This window comes from Vigna radiata, chromosome 6 (genome assembly GCF_000741045.1).
Source record: "Vigna radiata var. radiata cultivar VC1973A chromosome 6, Vradiata_ver6, whole genome shotgun sequence".
Lineage (NCBI taxonomy): Eukaryota > Viridiplantae > Streptophyta > Magnoliopsida > Fabales > Fabaceae > Vigna > Vigna radiata.
In genome coordinates this window covers 3,519,217-3,534,749 of record NC_028356.1, presented here as the reverse complement: position 1 = coordinate 3,534,749, position 15,533 = coordinate 3,519,217, and the positions used below count along the sequence as shown (strand labels likewise).

The window sequence follows — 15,533 nt, the reverse complement described above, 5'->3', positions numbered from 1 at the left end:
AAGTGATAAACCCTAATTCCTAATTTACAGGTACTGATTCCAAACTCATTTCGTCATTCTCCATGGCTGCCAAAATTCAAACCAGTTTTGGTTTACCTTCATTCTCCATTCCAACCTCAAAACCCAAACCTTACTTCAAATCCTTCACCGTCTCAGCTTCCAAATCCATCTCCGGCCGAAAGCTCCGAGCAGCAGTGATAGGTGGCGGTCCCGCCGGATCCTCGGCCGCGGAGGCGCTAGCTTCCGGCGGCGTTGAAACATTCCTCTTCGAACGCAACCCCCCGTCTGTCGCGAAGCCATGCGGTGGCGCCATTCCTCTCTGCATGCTGGAAGAGTTCAACATCCCTCACCACCTCATAGACCGTCAAGTGACGCAAATGCGCATCTTCTCCCCCTCCAACATCGCCGTTGACTTTGGCAAAACCCTAAAACCGCACGAGTTCATCGCCATGCTCCGCCGCGAGGTCCTCGACTCGTTCCTCCGCTCCCGCGCGCACTCCGCTGGCGCTACCGCGATCGCCGGCCTCGTTACAGGCCTCGACCTCCCAACGACGCCTGCCGCGCCATACACAATCCACTACACAGCCAACGGCTCCTCCCGGCGCTCGCTCGCGGTCGACGTCGTGATCGGCGCCGACGGAGCCAACAGTCGGGTGGCGAGGTCGATCGGCGCCGGTGACTACGCCTGCGCCATCGCGTTCCAGGAACGTATCAAATTACCGGACGAGAAAATGGCGCACTACGCAAATCTCGCGGAGATGTACGTGGGCGGCGACGTGTCGCCAGATTTCTACGCGTGGGTTTTTCCCAAGTGCGACCACGTGGCAGTGGGGACTGGTACGGTGCGTGCAAAGAAAGATATTAAGGTGTACCAGCGCGGGATCAGAGAAAGAGTGATGCCGAAGATCAACGGTGGGAAAGTGATCAAAGTGGAAGCACACCCTATTCCGGAACACCCGCGTCCGGTTAGGGTGAAGGGACGCGTGGCACTCGTAGGTGACGCTGCAGGGTACGTGACGAAGTGTTCGGGCGAGGGTATCTATTTTGCGGCGAAATCGGGTCGCATGTGCGGAAACGCTGTCGTAAAGGCTTCGGAGGGTGGGGAGAGGATGATCGACGAGAGTGATCTTAAGAGGGAGTACCTAAAGCCGTGGGACGCGGAGTATGCTATGACGTTTAGGTTTTTGGATCTGTTGCAGAGGGTTTTCTACGGTAGTAACGCGTGCAGGGAGGCTCTGGTGGAGCTTTGTGGGGACGAGTACGTTCAACGTATGACGTTTGAGAGCTACTTGTATAAGAAGTTGGCGTCTGGCACACCCTGGGAAGATGCTAAGCTTCTCATCAACACCATTGGCACCATGGTTAGGTCTAAAGTTGTGGAAACTCGCATGAACAGATTCATTCTATGATTCTTTATATCTGTTTTCTATCATTCTATGATTTTTTGTTGCATCTTGTATTATCATTCTAGTGGACCAAAATTGATAAAAAATAATGCGTGTGATTAAATAAAGATTACAAACTCTTACAAAATCCAAGCAAAAGAAAAAATAGGCACATATCAAGATTCAAAGAAAGATACAAATTTGAATTAAGTAACATAAGTTTTACAAACTTTACTGATGTAATATTTGATTTGACCTTCTAGCGAACACACACATTTGATGCAGAAGGTGTATTTTGATTTTGGAATGGAATTTAGATAATATTTATTGCATGATTATTTGTTACCAAGAGTAGTTGGAAGCATTGATGAATCAATCAACTGCTTTTACACTGAACTTGTTTTCATCCCAAGACAATAAAAGCAGTGTCTAACTTCACTTGTCCATCCAGATCACACATCGGAGACTCTTTCCTTCAATCAACAAATCAAAAGCTTTGTTGATATCCTGAAACTGCACCTCATGTGTGACAAACTCATCCAGATTCAGTTCCTGTTGGCAATACAGATAAACTTCTCATCATGGCACTATTATTTTTACATAATTATTACCATATCAACAGAGCAGATAAAGAACACATAGACTTAAAAAAAAGTAGAAGATGTTGCACATAGTACCTTATCCAGGTAGCGTTTCATGAGAGTAGGTACATCAGTCTTAGGTTTGAGTCCTCCAAATAAGCATCCCCTGAGTGTCTTCTCACTGAGCAGTACTTCACCACAGTCAAGGCTCAACTTGGATCCTGGCTTGTCCAATCCTACAACTACCGTTTTTCCCCAAGCCTGTTGGCAAAGTAGCAGTTAACAACATTCAACAAGTTTTCATGATTTATTCTTCAAAACTATTGCAAGTGCAACTGCTACTTCTAGTGGATTTTCAAGTTATTTGGTAAAAAAAGAACACTACTAGTGCTACTTTTGGCTGAGTTTCAAGCTTTTTGCTAGAAAGGTTCTTGAAAATTATAATGCAGTTACTGCTTTTATCGCATATTTCTGTCTGCCTATAAACCATAGTGAAATGCATGTTTGAGAATTAGATAGATATAGGGAGAGGGATAGAGAGAAAAGGGGAGAGACCCTTCTACTAGAAGCGTATGCATCTTCCATCAGTGATGCCTTGCCAACACATTCGAAGCAATAGTCTGCTCCCCCATCAGTCATCTCAATGATTATCTGCTAAACAATCACTCATGAGACAAGGAAATTTCAAGACTTAAGGCTGTTGAATTAAACATAGATTGGACCCAAGAAGAGGGTGGACCTGGCTCACAGTTTTGTCTTTACTTTCTCCAGAATGGACAAAGTCAGTGACTCCAAACTTTTTTCCTGAGTAGATCAGAGAAACAAACTCAAAATCAGTTACATAATTTGATCACAACAATAACACAGAAAAACTTATCTAAACATTCTCATTAAGCACATAGAGCATTACCAACTTCATATTTCTCTGGGTTGATATCCACACCTATAATCTTAGTTGCTCCACAAATTCTAGCTCCCTCAGCAACCTATGAAACCATTCACTTGCAATGAGCTTTTCAGTACTATAAATAAACCACTAAACAAACAAAACAAATTTAAGTGGAATCCTTACAGCTAATCCAATACTTCCCAGCCCAAAAATGGCTACTGTAGAGCCTGGCTCCACCCCTGCAGATTTCCAAGCAGCACCTACTCCTAAAAGTGGAAGTTTAATCAAAATATTGAATTAGATTAATGTTGTTAAAACCTTTATTTGTTACCAGATATTCTGTCTATAATTTATATTATGTAACTGTTTAGGAAATTACCAGTTGATATTCCACAGCCAAGTAGGCATGCCAGCTTGGGTGGTATTGGTAGATCAACCTTGGTTAGATGGGCAGTGTCAATCACAGTGTACTCACTAAAACTAGAAACAAACATGAAATGCTGTATGATCTCTCCTTTTGAATCCTTGAATCTTGATGTGCCATCTCTAGGCATCCAAGGAGAGAATTCAAAAGGAAAATTTGAACAAAGATTGCTCCTGCTTGATTTGCAATCTAAACACTCCCCACAATCAGCTAAGAAAATTGGGACAACCAAATCTCCTTTTGTAAGTTCAGTTACACCCTCTCCAACACTTTCCACAACCCTGGATCATGTCAATAGTGGCTGGAACATCAGCATTCAATGAAACTTGCAGAACAGATAAAATGGTTCAAGGTTGCAAAAATAAATATAATTAGTCATATAATTTTTTCTTAAAGCAATGTTTATAGTACTGCTGTTAAATAATGTGGAGAAATATTGCAGACATTCTTTGCTTTTTTATTGAATCCATTCTAAAAATTTGAAAACTAAAATCTGCCTTATAGCTGCCTGATCCTTCCTCGAGGGATTTTGTTTAGAAAATTAGCTACTTCCTAAACAATTTTTCCACGTGTAACACCACAACTAAGTTCAAGAAAACAAAAAAGAAAAAGAAAATAACCGAAATAAGGAATAGAAAATATAAACCATTTTTGTAAGGACTATGGAACAAGGAAGACAGTAATGTTTGACCAAACACTGATATATTAAAAGCACAAAAAGTTTTTGCTCATACAGAAAGACCATACAAAGTAACAATACATGCATAAATAAATACTGAATTCCTTTTTTCCTTATGCATGTGTAACTTTATCCAGTAAATAATATTATGGAATCAAAAAGAGTAAAAGGCATACACTCACCCAACAGCCTCATGACCCAAGATTCTTGGAGAAGGATCCTTCAAAACACACAAACAGAAAAGTTATTGAAAAAACCCATTAAGAAGTTCCACTTTGGCATAAAAGAAAGAAAAAGTAATACAGATCAAAAGAATGATAGAATACATTAACAAATCCTTGCAAAAACATTAACAGAAAAAGCAAGGATTCTATCATTCTTTTGACTAAGAAGAATCCTTCTGTTGTGAAATTCAAGAACATCCCAAACACCCTAAAGAAACATCATAAGAATAATGAAAAAGAAAGTAACAGGTACTCATGACTCAATTACAGCAATAACAAATCCTGTTCTGTCTCTTTTGTAAGTAAAATGAGATTTTTTTCTTCACTTATATACTGTAAGATTGATTTTATCTGTCAGGAGGTAAAGATGAATCTGAACATAAAGAATCATACAAAGGAAAAAACATGATGGCAACCTGCATATTCCAAAATGTAACATCGGTATGACAGAGAGAAGTGCATATAACACGAATCCTTGCTTCACGAGGCAATGGAGGTGCTACAAGGATCTCCTCAATAGTCAGTGGAGAGCCAGGCTTGCGGCAAATCGCAGCTACAGTTTGCAAATAAAGAACACAGTTTTATACAAATGAAGCATTAAAACTAACCTTGAAACATGTGATAAAACTCTGAAAAAGTAATAAAAGAGAGCATATAGAAACTCTTTGTTTCCATGAATCATGGCTTGGCATACCTTTACATTTCAAGGGGCGTCCTTCAGTTGCTGTTGGTAGATTACCTGCCATGGCGATCAGAAGCAAAATCAAGATAATGAGCTAATAAGTGCAGCAAAAAGTTGGGAAATGATCTAACTGTATGCATTAATATATAGCATTGATTAGGAGGGAAGAGGCTTATGATAAGGTTGATACTCTTTAACTCACGATTTGATTCCTAAAATCATGTTTGACATTTGCTGTAGTTACCGACATCTACACGAAATCAATCGTCTATGAAAATCTTTGAACTCTATATTATAATAGCTTTGTGTTTGACCAAGAAGTTTGATAAGATAATTCTTTTTCACATGAGATTACGAATGTTTCATGCCAAATTTGGATTTTTTTTTTATGAAATTAAAATTGTAGAATTTTATTATATTAATGGGTTATTTAATGTTAGATAATTTTAAATTTCATCTGAAAAAAATTTAAGAAGTCAACATTCTTCATAGGTTTAAATTCACCTATTTTCTCTTCATTTGTTACTTAACTCGAGTTTAGTTGATTCGTCATCTATACGAAGATTTTCCGGTATCTACGTTTGTTTTCAAGTTTATCTTTTAAATAAAAGTTTTTTAAATTAAAATAATTATTTTAATAATTTTATTCGTTTTTTTTAAATTTAATCATTTTTTTATTTAGCCTGTTTTTAAATATTATAATGGGCTACTTCCCAACTCACAACTTGATTCGTAACATCATGTTTGACATTTGCTGTATTACAAACATCTACACGAAATCAACTATCTTTAAAAGTCAGTAAAGTTTATATCAAGAACTTTCTGTTTGACGTGGAATTTTAATATCATAATTGATTTTTATAAAACATTAGGAATGTTTGATGCCAAAATTGTTAATTTTTAGTAAAGAAATTTTCATTTTAAAATTCATTATTTTAATTGGATTATTTAATGTAAAATAATTTTAAATTTCATCTAGAGAAATAAGTTAAAAATTTGGCTTACAACTTGTCAAGTGTTAATAAATGTTTTTTATTAATAGTTTTTAATTTTTTATTTAATTTCTTTTTGTAAAAAATTATGTTGTCAAGTATCATCTTGTATCATGGTCTTGAATTCAATTTAACTTTTATATATGTTTCTTTAATTTAATAATTTCCCTTTATTAGTTTCATAGTATACTAATATTTTAATTAAAAATATTTTTTAACATATTATTATATATTATTAATTTGTTTTGTCCTATATTATCAAAATAATATATTATTATTATATATGTTAAAAAGTTATTTTTAATAAAAATATTCATATGATATTTATATAAATAATAAAATTTATTTCAAATTTAAAAAAGAGATAATATTGTTTTATTTAAAATAATAAAACTAAACTGGATTAAAGAGACTTGTATTAAAACTAAATTAACATCAAAATAATGACATTTGGTAATACTCTATGTTATGTGTCCTACTAAGAATTTAACATGTGAAAAGAAAATTACAAAATAAAGTTGAAAGAAATTAATAAAAAATAAAAACCACACATTAACAATGAGATGTCATTATTACTGTCATTATTATATATTTTTTAAAAGAATGTGACACTTTTTTTTAATTAAAACTATTTTAAAAATAAATACCAACTAAATATACTCTCACCGAATCTCACTAAAGTGGATCTTTATGCGTTTAAATTTACTTATTTTTTTTTTTTAAACTTGATTTTAATGATGTGTCATTACTTGGACTAAAACCAAAACATTGACATGATTATTTTTTATTAATATAATTATATTTATTTTATATATATATATATATATATATATATATATATATAATGTACATATTTATTTTTTAAGTACTAATTTTAAATAAAATTTTTAATCAAAATAAGTATTTTATTAATTTTATCTTTTAAATAATTTTTTAAAATTTTTAATCATTTTTTATTTAATTTTTTAATTATAAACTATATACAAAATAAATAAAATATTTATAATAATATTATAAAAGAAAATATTTAATTTTATGATGATAATAAAAAAATCATTTTTTATTATCATAAAATAAAGTGTTTTCCCTAGTTGAAGTTGTATTGCGATATTAAATTAGCAGAACTATTTTTTTTTCTTTTTAAATCAATGTCCTTTTAAGTCAATATTAATTAAGATTTTCCGGACACTATCTTTTCAAGAAGGAGATTATACTTTTTTTTTCTGTAATATTTATTGTGATTACTTTTGTTAATATTTTAATGATTTTTATTTTATCATCAACACATTATTTTTTCAATAGATTGTTAAGATTTTCTTCATAATATCAATTAAGAAAGGTTTCGGCTAACATTATTGAGGATTATATTTTTTATCAATGTGAACTGTGGAAAATTTATTGATTAAAAATTAACAAAAATTTCAAATATATTGTAAAAATAATCTTAATCAATATCGGTTTAAATAATGATGATATAAATTTATTGAATACAATAGTTAATATTAATGGAACAAAACTTTTACAAATATAAATTAAAACAATCTTGACGAGCTTTGACAAAAAAAAGTATCAGTTAATAATAATTAAAGATATCATCAATATTAACACTTTTAAATCATTAATTTTTTTTAATATTTAACTATGTTTTAGATTTAATGGCAACTGAAATACTTTACTCCTGAAAAAATAATTTAAAATTTTCTAAATTTAAATTTCCAACTCTAAAACAATCCCTCTAAAAAAATAAACAATTTTCAGTGAGATTGGTTTGAATTTAATGTATTTAAATGAATTTAAAAATGATAAAAATAAAATTTTTGAAATTTTAAAACGGAAAAATGATATTTTAATATATATAATTTTTTTACATTTGGTATTATTTTTCCTTAATTTTTTTTATTTTAAATAAAAATTAACTTTTTGTAATATTTAATTTTTTTGTTATTTGTGAAATGAATGAATGTAAAGTTGTGGTAGCATATCATTCCTCATTAAAACGTGTTGGGTTGAGTCATTTCATTGGCCTAACATTTCCCTTTATCTTAAGGCATCGACATGAGCCACGTATCGTTTCCCTTTTTCTTCGGTCGAATGAAGAAACATAAGTTTTATGGTATCTTGTCAGAATGGTAATGTATATCTGTTGTTTGAAAGTCTTCTATTATCTGCAACCATTCATATTATGCCTTTTTTGCTTTATCCTTGTATTCACATTCTTAAAATGGATAACCTCCTTGTGGTTTCAATCACTAAAATACTAAACTTATATAAACATCATCAATCACTTTCCATTTTAAATTCTAATATTACATTTCTATTAAAAGTAATGAATATAGCTGACCTGGAGCATAAAACATTTCTATTAAAGTAACAGCCACAGCAGAGGAACTCTCGAAGAAGAGGAGAAAACGAAGAAAGAAAAAAAAAAACTAAAAAGACATACAAATTTAATACATAGGCGTATAATAATTTTCTAATGCTTGATTTAACCCAACATCAATAGATTCTATTTACATCTTATAAATATTATCATTGAAAAAATATCATCCGGTTAGATTCGTTCTAGTTATTCAGTAAACTAATTTAATACAGCTTATTTATTAGTTACTTGAAAGTTTTTGAATCTAACCCAATTCACTATAAGTGAGTGGATTAAACAAGTGGGTTTGCTAATTCTTTTAATTAATTTTTTTTAATCTCAAAAAATAATAATTTTTTTAATTCAAATATAAACATTTTTTAATCCAAAATGATATTAACCTTAAAAAACAACTAAAAAAAATATAATACAATCCAAAATTATGATATAAAACTAAATACAAAAGACAAAACAAATAAGAGTATTGCTTGGAGAAATCCATATTTTTTTTTAAATATTTTTTTCTTCATCTCAACTATAATATAATAAAAAAGATTGGCTAATAATATTAAAAGACAAAGTAATAATTATATAAGTTGATGAGTCAATTCAACTCACCACAAGTTTAACCAAGATAAATCAATCTAATTTATTAGAAGTTCAATTCGAATAAATTGAATTCTTAATGAGTTGAGTTCAAATTGATAAATATTAAAATTTTATATATTTTTTTCAACCTAATTTGACCTGAATTCCGTGGTGAACTAAATTAACTCATAAATTCTAAATTATTTTTTATTATATAAAGACTCGAGGTAAAAAAAATATAAAATAAATCATAAATCTACAAATAATTATCAAATTACTATAACTATGTTTGATAAGTTAAAATTATTTTAGTTTTCTTTTATCAATAACATAGAATTTAAATATATTAGTGAAAATACACGTATCCTTTTACATGTATATCTATTTTTATTGATGAAAAAGTAAAAAAGTAATTGTTTTAATTATTATTAGAATATAAATGTTAATAAACGTAGACAAAATACATTTCTAAAAATAATTATTAAAAGACATATAAAAAAATTAAAAGATAAAATTATTTATATTAATAAGGGTAAAATTTATAATGAAATGTGTATAGAAAAAAAGGGTTACTAACCATTACAATAAACAATCTCCTTCATATATATTTATAAATAAACAAATATACAAATGTCTTTTTTGCAAAGTAAGTCATATAGAAATACAAAAACAACATAGTAGTATCCATATTTCGTATTATATTTTCCTAACTAAGCATATATTTATGAAAGTTGTAAAACAAGTCAATCCGACCTATTTTTATTTTACCTGGATCATCAACAAAAAAATAAGACAAGGCAAATTAATCCATCATACCAAAATAAGTTAAGGTTTAAACCTCTTTTTGGTCCTTAAGTTACAAGCGGATGTTCAGTTTAGTCCCTGGTTTTAAAATGTAAATCTTTGGTCCCTAATGTTGGGGGGAGGTACGACACACACATAGAACTCCACACATGGTAAGACATTGTCCGCTTTGGCCCAAGCCCTCACGGGTTTGCTTTTGGTACCACTCCAAAAGGCCTCTAACCATTGGAGATATCTATGTGTATATAAACCCTTGACCAGTCCTTCTTTCACTCAATGTGAGACTTTGTTTGCACTCTCCAACATCCTCCCTCAAACAAAGGACTATGGTCACCTTCCTCCCTCGCTGCGGAAGTCTTGTCTTTTTCATTCGAGTACACCATGGTCAACACGGAGCATTTCTCTCTGTAACTCTGATCCACCATCATCTCTGTTTCGTTGCCACTCTAACATTGGTATCCAAAGCTTTCAGGTTGCCGAACCTGGGAAGTGCCTTCAAAAAAAAAAAGAGAAGATTTCTGCAACAGAGAAAATCACGTTGAGAAGATGGCAGGACTGATACAGAATAGTCTACCTGTATTCGATGGTAAGAACTTTGAAGATTGGTGTGTAAAAATGGATGCCATCCTGGGCTTCCATGAAATTGATGAAATTGTCAAAGAAGGGTTTAAAGATCGCAAAGACGGCTACAGATGAAGAAAAGAAAGTGTATAAAGAGAACAAAAAATTGGATTGCAAGGCGCGCATGATCTTGCATCAATGCATTTCAGCAACGATTTTCCAAAAGGTATCCAAGGCTACGACAGCGAAGGAGACTTGGGAAATTCTATGGGATGGGTATGGAACTGCTGGCAATATAAAGGAGATTAAACTACAGTCCCTGAGACGACAATATGAGCTTCTAAACATGGGGGAACAAGAAACGATTCAAGGCTACATCAGCAGAATTCAGGTGATTGTCAACGCAATGCGGGCATGCGATAAAATCGTCAAGGACAAAAAAATAGTTCATAAGATTTTGCGTACGTTAACACCCCAGTACGACCACATTGTCGTGGCGATTGTAGAAAGTCGAGATTTTGAGAAAATGAAAGTGGAGGAATTACAAAACTCACTGGAGGCTCACGAACAGAGACTGTTAAAAAGAAAAGTTGCGGAACAAGATGCGATCCAAATCAGCCAAGCATTACAAGCCAAGATGCAAAAGGGTCGTGGATTTGGCAGAGGTAGAGGTAGAACAGGAGGTGGTCGTGGAGGCAGAAACGGAGGAAGGTCCGCTAATAATTTGGAACAGAACAAAGATCTTGAAAATAATGAACATGGCAGCTGCAGAGGCAGAGGAAAAACAAGAGGTAGAGGCGGTAAAAGGAATACTGACAAGAGAGGTATACAATGTTACACATGTAACAAGTTTGGTCATTATTCAAGTGAGTGCTGGCATAATGAAGATAATAAGAAAGAAAAAGGTGGTGAGGTGAATCTTGCAAAGGAAGAACTAACTTCGGATTCGGACCATGTAGCATTGATGAATATTGTTGTGGATAAAAGACATGACAGTAAGAGGAAATCACGTGGTGATTCCATACATCATACGCTTGGCAGTACCAAAGAAAGGTGTCAAAGAAATGAAAGAAATGTGTCCCAAAAGGAACATGTGTCATCGCTTGGAGAAACGACACATGCAGAGGAACAAGTGTCGAAGAGAGCCGTCTCAAACGAAATATGCGTCACAATGCCACTAAATGAAGATGTGTCACTAGCTGGAGTCACTAACTACACGCAGGAGGATATGTTGTGGTATCTCGACTCAGCATGCTCTAATCACATGACCGGGAATCGAAAATGGCTGATCGACTTAGACACTGGTGTGAAAAGCGTAATACGCTTTGCCGATGACAGTATCGTCCGAGCTGAAGGCATAGGTAAGGTACTGATTGCACGCAAGGATGGAAGACCAGTTTACATGCACAATGTTCTTTATGTTCCTACTATGAAAAACAACCTTCTTAGTCTTGGCCAGTTACACGAGAAAGGGTATACCATGAAGATGGAAGAAGGGCATATCAAGGTGTTTGACAAAAAGCAACGGATGATACTCAAAGCCCCCATAGCCAGTAATCGCACATTTCGTGTAAATNTGAACACNGCANAGATTCAGTGTATGAAAGCTACAAATATAGAAGAAAATTGGTTGTGGCATTATCGCTATGGACATCTAAACTTTAGAAGTCTGAAGCAACTTAAAGAGAANAAGCTTGTGAGTGGAATCAGTGNAATTNAGGCACCTAAGCAAGTCTGTGAAAGCTGTACTATGGGAAAACAAACACGTTCTGTATTCAAGAAGCATGCTCACAAAAGGGCGAGACAATTACTAGAAGTGGTATATGTTGACCTGTGTGGACCATTTGACATATCTTCTCTAAGAGGTAATAAATACTTTCTATTGGTTGTAGATGAGTTTTCTAGGAAACTTTGGGTTTATTAGCTAAAAGAAAAATGTGAAACTTACACCAACTTCATCAATTTTTGTACCATGGCCGAGAGACAATCGGGCAAGAAGATCAAGATATTTCGTACCGATGGAGGAGGTGAATTCAACTCAAGAGATATGGCAAGGTTCTGCACTGAAAAAGGAATAATACATGAAGTCACAGCTCCCTATACCCCACAACATAACGGTCTAGCTGAAAGGAGAAACNGTATGCTTCTTGACATGGTCAGATGCATGATCAAAGGAAGAGATCTTCCGCGTTACCTNTGGGGAGAAGCAGTCTCGACTGCTGCATATTTGTTAAACAGAAGCCCAACCAAGGCATTACCAAGCAACACCCCAGAGGAAGCATGGTCAGGGAACAAACCTGATGTACGACATTTGAAGATTTTTGGATCTATTTGTTACAAGCACGTTCCAAGTGAATTAAGGAAGAAACTGGATGACAGAAGTGAANCACTTATACTAGTTGGATATCATCCTACTGGAGCATATAGACTATATGACCCGATAAGATCTAAAATTNTGATTAGCAGGGACGTGATTGTTGATGAATCTACTATATTCAAGTGGAATGGTGGTGAGACTAGCACAGATGACACTCCTAGTGCAGTGATTACCACTTTACTGGAAGAGAAAAGTCGTGACCAAAATGAAACAACAGCTGTCACAGAAGAATGAATGCTAGACGCTCAAGGAGGATACGATTTCCATCAACGAGGCTTACAAATCATGAATTATTCAGAGATAATGAGATAACAGACACAGGTGACTTGGTACATCATGCTTTACTTGCAGGTACAAAGTCTATAACTTGGGAACAAGCTATCAAGGATGATAAATGGAGAGAAGCTATGGTTGAGGAATTGACTTATATAGAGAAAAACAGAACGTGGACGTTGGTAAATTTGCCTGACTATAAGAAAGCTATTGAAGTAAAATGGATATTCAAAACNAAATACAAACCTGATGGGAAGATAGCAAAGTTGAAAGCTAGATTGGTTGCCAAAGGATTCTTGCAGCAACCTGGGATTGACTTCACAGATGTATACGCCCCTGTAGCTAGATTGGAAACGGTGAGAATCGTGGTTGCAATTGCCAACTCAAACAATTGGAGCATCAACCAGATGGATGTTAAATCTGCATTCCTCAATGGTCCCCTCGAAGAAGAGGTTTACGTATGCCAACCACCTGGTTTTATCAAGAAAGGCCATGAAATGAAGGTATATAAACTCAACAAAGCTCTATATGGTCTTCGTCAAGCACCAAGGGCATGGAACAAGCATATTGACTCACTACTCATCAGGTATGGATTTAAAAAATGTGCTGTAGAATATGGAATATATGTCAGATTGTGTGAACAAACAGGTACCTTGCTGGTGTGTTTATACGTGGATGACTTGTTGGTCACGGGGAACTCAGTGCAAGAGATCGAAAACTTCAAAGTGAAGATGAAGAATGACTTGGAGATGACAGACCTTGGTGTTCTGGGATACTTCCTTGGATTAGAATTCGTTCAAACCAAAGAGGGAGTACATATGAATCAAAGGAAATATATCATCGAAACTCTGGAGAGGTTTAAGTTGAAAGATTGCAACAGCGCACCTGTTCCTGTCATTGCCAACATAAAGCTCTCGCTGCAGCAAGAAGAAAGCAAAGTTGATGCAACGCTGTACAGACAAATAGTTGGGACATTGCGTTACATTTGTAGCAGCAGACCAGACATAAGCTTTGAAGTGGGTCTCATTAGCCGGTACATGCAGGATCCCAGACAATCACACATGGCAGCTGCAAAGCACATCCTCAGATACTTAAAAGGTACAATTGACTACGGTATTTACTTTCCTAAGAAAAATGACATGTCAACGAATATTTTGGATGCATGGTGCGATGCTGACTGGAGCGGAGACCAAGTAGATAGAAAGAGCACTTACGGGTACATATTCAAACTAATGGGAGCCCCTGTCTCATGGTGCTCAAGGAAACAAGTTGTTGTAGCACTCTCCTCATGCGAAGCAGAGTACATCTCTACAACCGAGACTGCCTGCCAATGCACATGGATTGAAGCTATACTACATGATTTGAAGNTCGAANAATGNAGACCAACATGCTTGAAAATAGACAACAAATCAGCTATTGACCTAGCCAAAAACCCAATATCTCATGGGCGTAGCAAGCATATCGAGACAAAGTATCACTACCTAAGAGATCAAGTAAGCAAAGGAAAGTTGGAACTGATCTATTGCAAGACAGATGAACAAGAGGCTGACATATTCACGAAGTTATAAAAAAAATGTATCAAATGAGTCCTTTTTTGACTTGAAATATTGTTTTTGGTTGTTTCTTAACAACTGCTACATCTTTAGATTGCTTTCATTTGTTTCTTAACAATAACAACACTTTAGATTACTCTTTGTACTTTGATCATGAACATCCAAAAAGGACTCATTTAATATTTTTTTATAATTTAAGAATCAAAGGTTTACATTTTAAAAACAGGGACTAAATTGAACATCCGCTCATAACTTAGGGACCAAAAAGAGGTTTAAACCATAAGTTAAATACTTTGATTTATCTCGTCAATGAATAAACTCATGAATTAATTCATATTTTTGTATTATTTAATCATATAAATATTGAATTATTATATTATAGCTAATAATTAAATTTAATTATAACTATCAGTAATCTAAATTACCATCTCATTACTTAATTGTATCTTTGAATTAATATAATATCAAAACTAAATATATTACATTAAATTTGAAAAAAAAAATCAACGACAGGTCCCTCCCAGCCTAACTTTCACATGCGAATTCAATGGATTAGGTGAAATGCATAAAACAGCGTACCACATTAAAATCTTCCATAAGATCCACCAAATCAACGGGTCAACCCGAATGTCGTGACCCACTTTAACAGCGCAACATGTAATTCATTTATGTCTCTTCTTGTAACGTATTACATAGGACATTTACAACAACGAACTAAAAACAGAGAGAGATTAAATACAAGTTGCAGAGTGATGTAACAGATCTTCTTTAAACATAACTTTTATCACAGAATATCAGTAGAAATTGTAATAAGGTTAGAAAAAAACATATTTTATGTAATGAAATAGAGGTTTATGATCTAACATATTTTGTACCGTTAAAATAATATGTTTAAAATTTATATATTTATTTACTGTTAATAATAAAGAAATACATAATTTAATATAATTATAAATATAAAAAAGCTACATATAAATAAAGAGTTGTCCTTTTTTCTTTCAAATGGTTCAACTTAATTAGAATTAAAATTTACAATTATTTTTTTAATATAAATAATTTTAAAATTTTGAACTCATTAATAATTAAATTAAAAATAAATTTATCAGGTATTTATTTTTTAGTGTAAATATTATTTAATGAAATTGACTTTTATGATCCTAAG

At 33.6% G+C, this 15,533-nt stretch overlaps 2 protein-coding genes across 2 annotated transcripts; one reads left to right on the top strand and one right to left on the bottom strand.

Moving 5' to 3' along the window:
* Positions 1-28: 28 nt before the first annotated feature.
* On the top strand, positions 29-4,672 carry LOC106764806 (geranylgeranyl diphosphate reductase, chloroplastic-like). Its single transcript, XM_014649206.2, has 2 exons — positions 29-1,361; positions 4,541-4,672. Exons 1-2 carry the CDS (start codon positions 63-65, stop codon positions 4,589-4,591), a joined length of 1,350 nt encoding a protein of 449 aa, XP_014504692.2. The 5' UTR covers positions 29-62; the 3' UTR covers positions 4,592-4,672.
* On the bottom strand, positions 1,542-5,068 carry LOC106764807 (alcohol dehydrogenase-like 7). The gene is made up of 10 exons (XM_014649207.2): positions 4,877-5,068; positions 4,599-4,735; positions 4,141-4,178; positions 3,235-3,560; positions 3,039-3,121; positions 2,877-2,952; positions 2,706-2,770; positions 2,522-2,617; positions 2,063-2,227; positions 1,542-1,937 (listed from the first exon to the last, which is right to left on the bottom strand). The coding sequence occupies exons 1-10, from the start codon at positions 4,926-4,928 to the stop codon at positions 1,821-1,823; spliced, it is 1,155 nt and encodes a 384-aa protein (XP_014504693.1). The 5' UTR covers positions 4,929-5,068; the 3' UTR covers positions 1,542-1,820.
* Between the last annotated feature and the right edge of the window lie 10,465 nt (positions 5,069-15,533).

Bases quoted from the DNA above. Each gene is read 5' to 3' on its own strand.
- LOC106764806 (XM_014649206.2), top strand. From the start codon at position 63: ATGGCTGCCAAAATTCAAACCAGTTTTGGTTTACCTTCATTCTCCATT. The intron at 1,362-4,540 runs GTTAGGTCTAAA...TTTATCTGTCAG, and splicing joins TCAACACCATTGGCACCATG to GAGGTAAAGATGAATCTGAA.
- LOC106764807 (XM_014649207.2), bottom strand. From the start codon at position 4,928: ATGGCAGGTAATCTACCAACAGCAACTGAAGGACGCCCCTTGAAATGT. The intron at 3,561-4,140 runs GTGAGTGTATGC...GACATGATCCAG, and splicing joins TTGGGTCATGAGGCTGTTGG to GGTTGTGGAAAGTGTTGGAG. The intron at 1,938-2,062 runs GTACTATGTGCA...TATTGCCAACAG, and splicing joins TGAAACGCTACCTGGATAAG to GAACTGAATCTGGATGAGTT.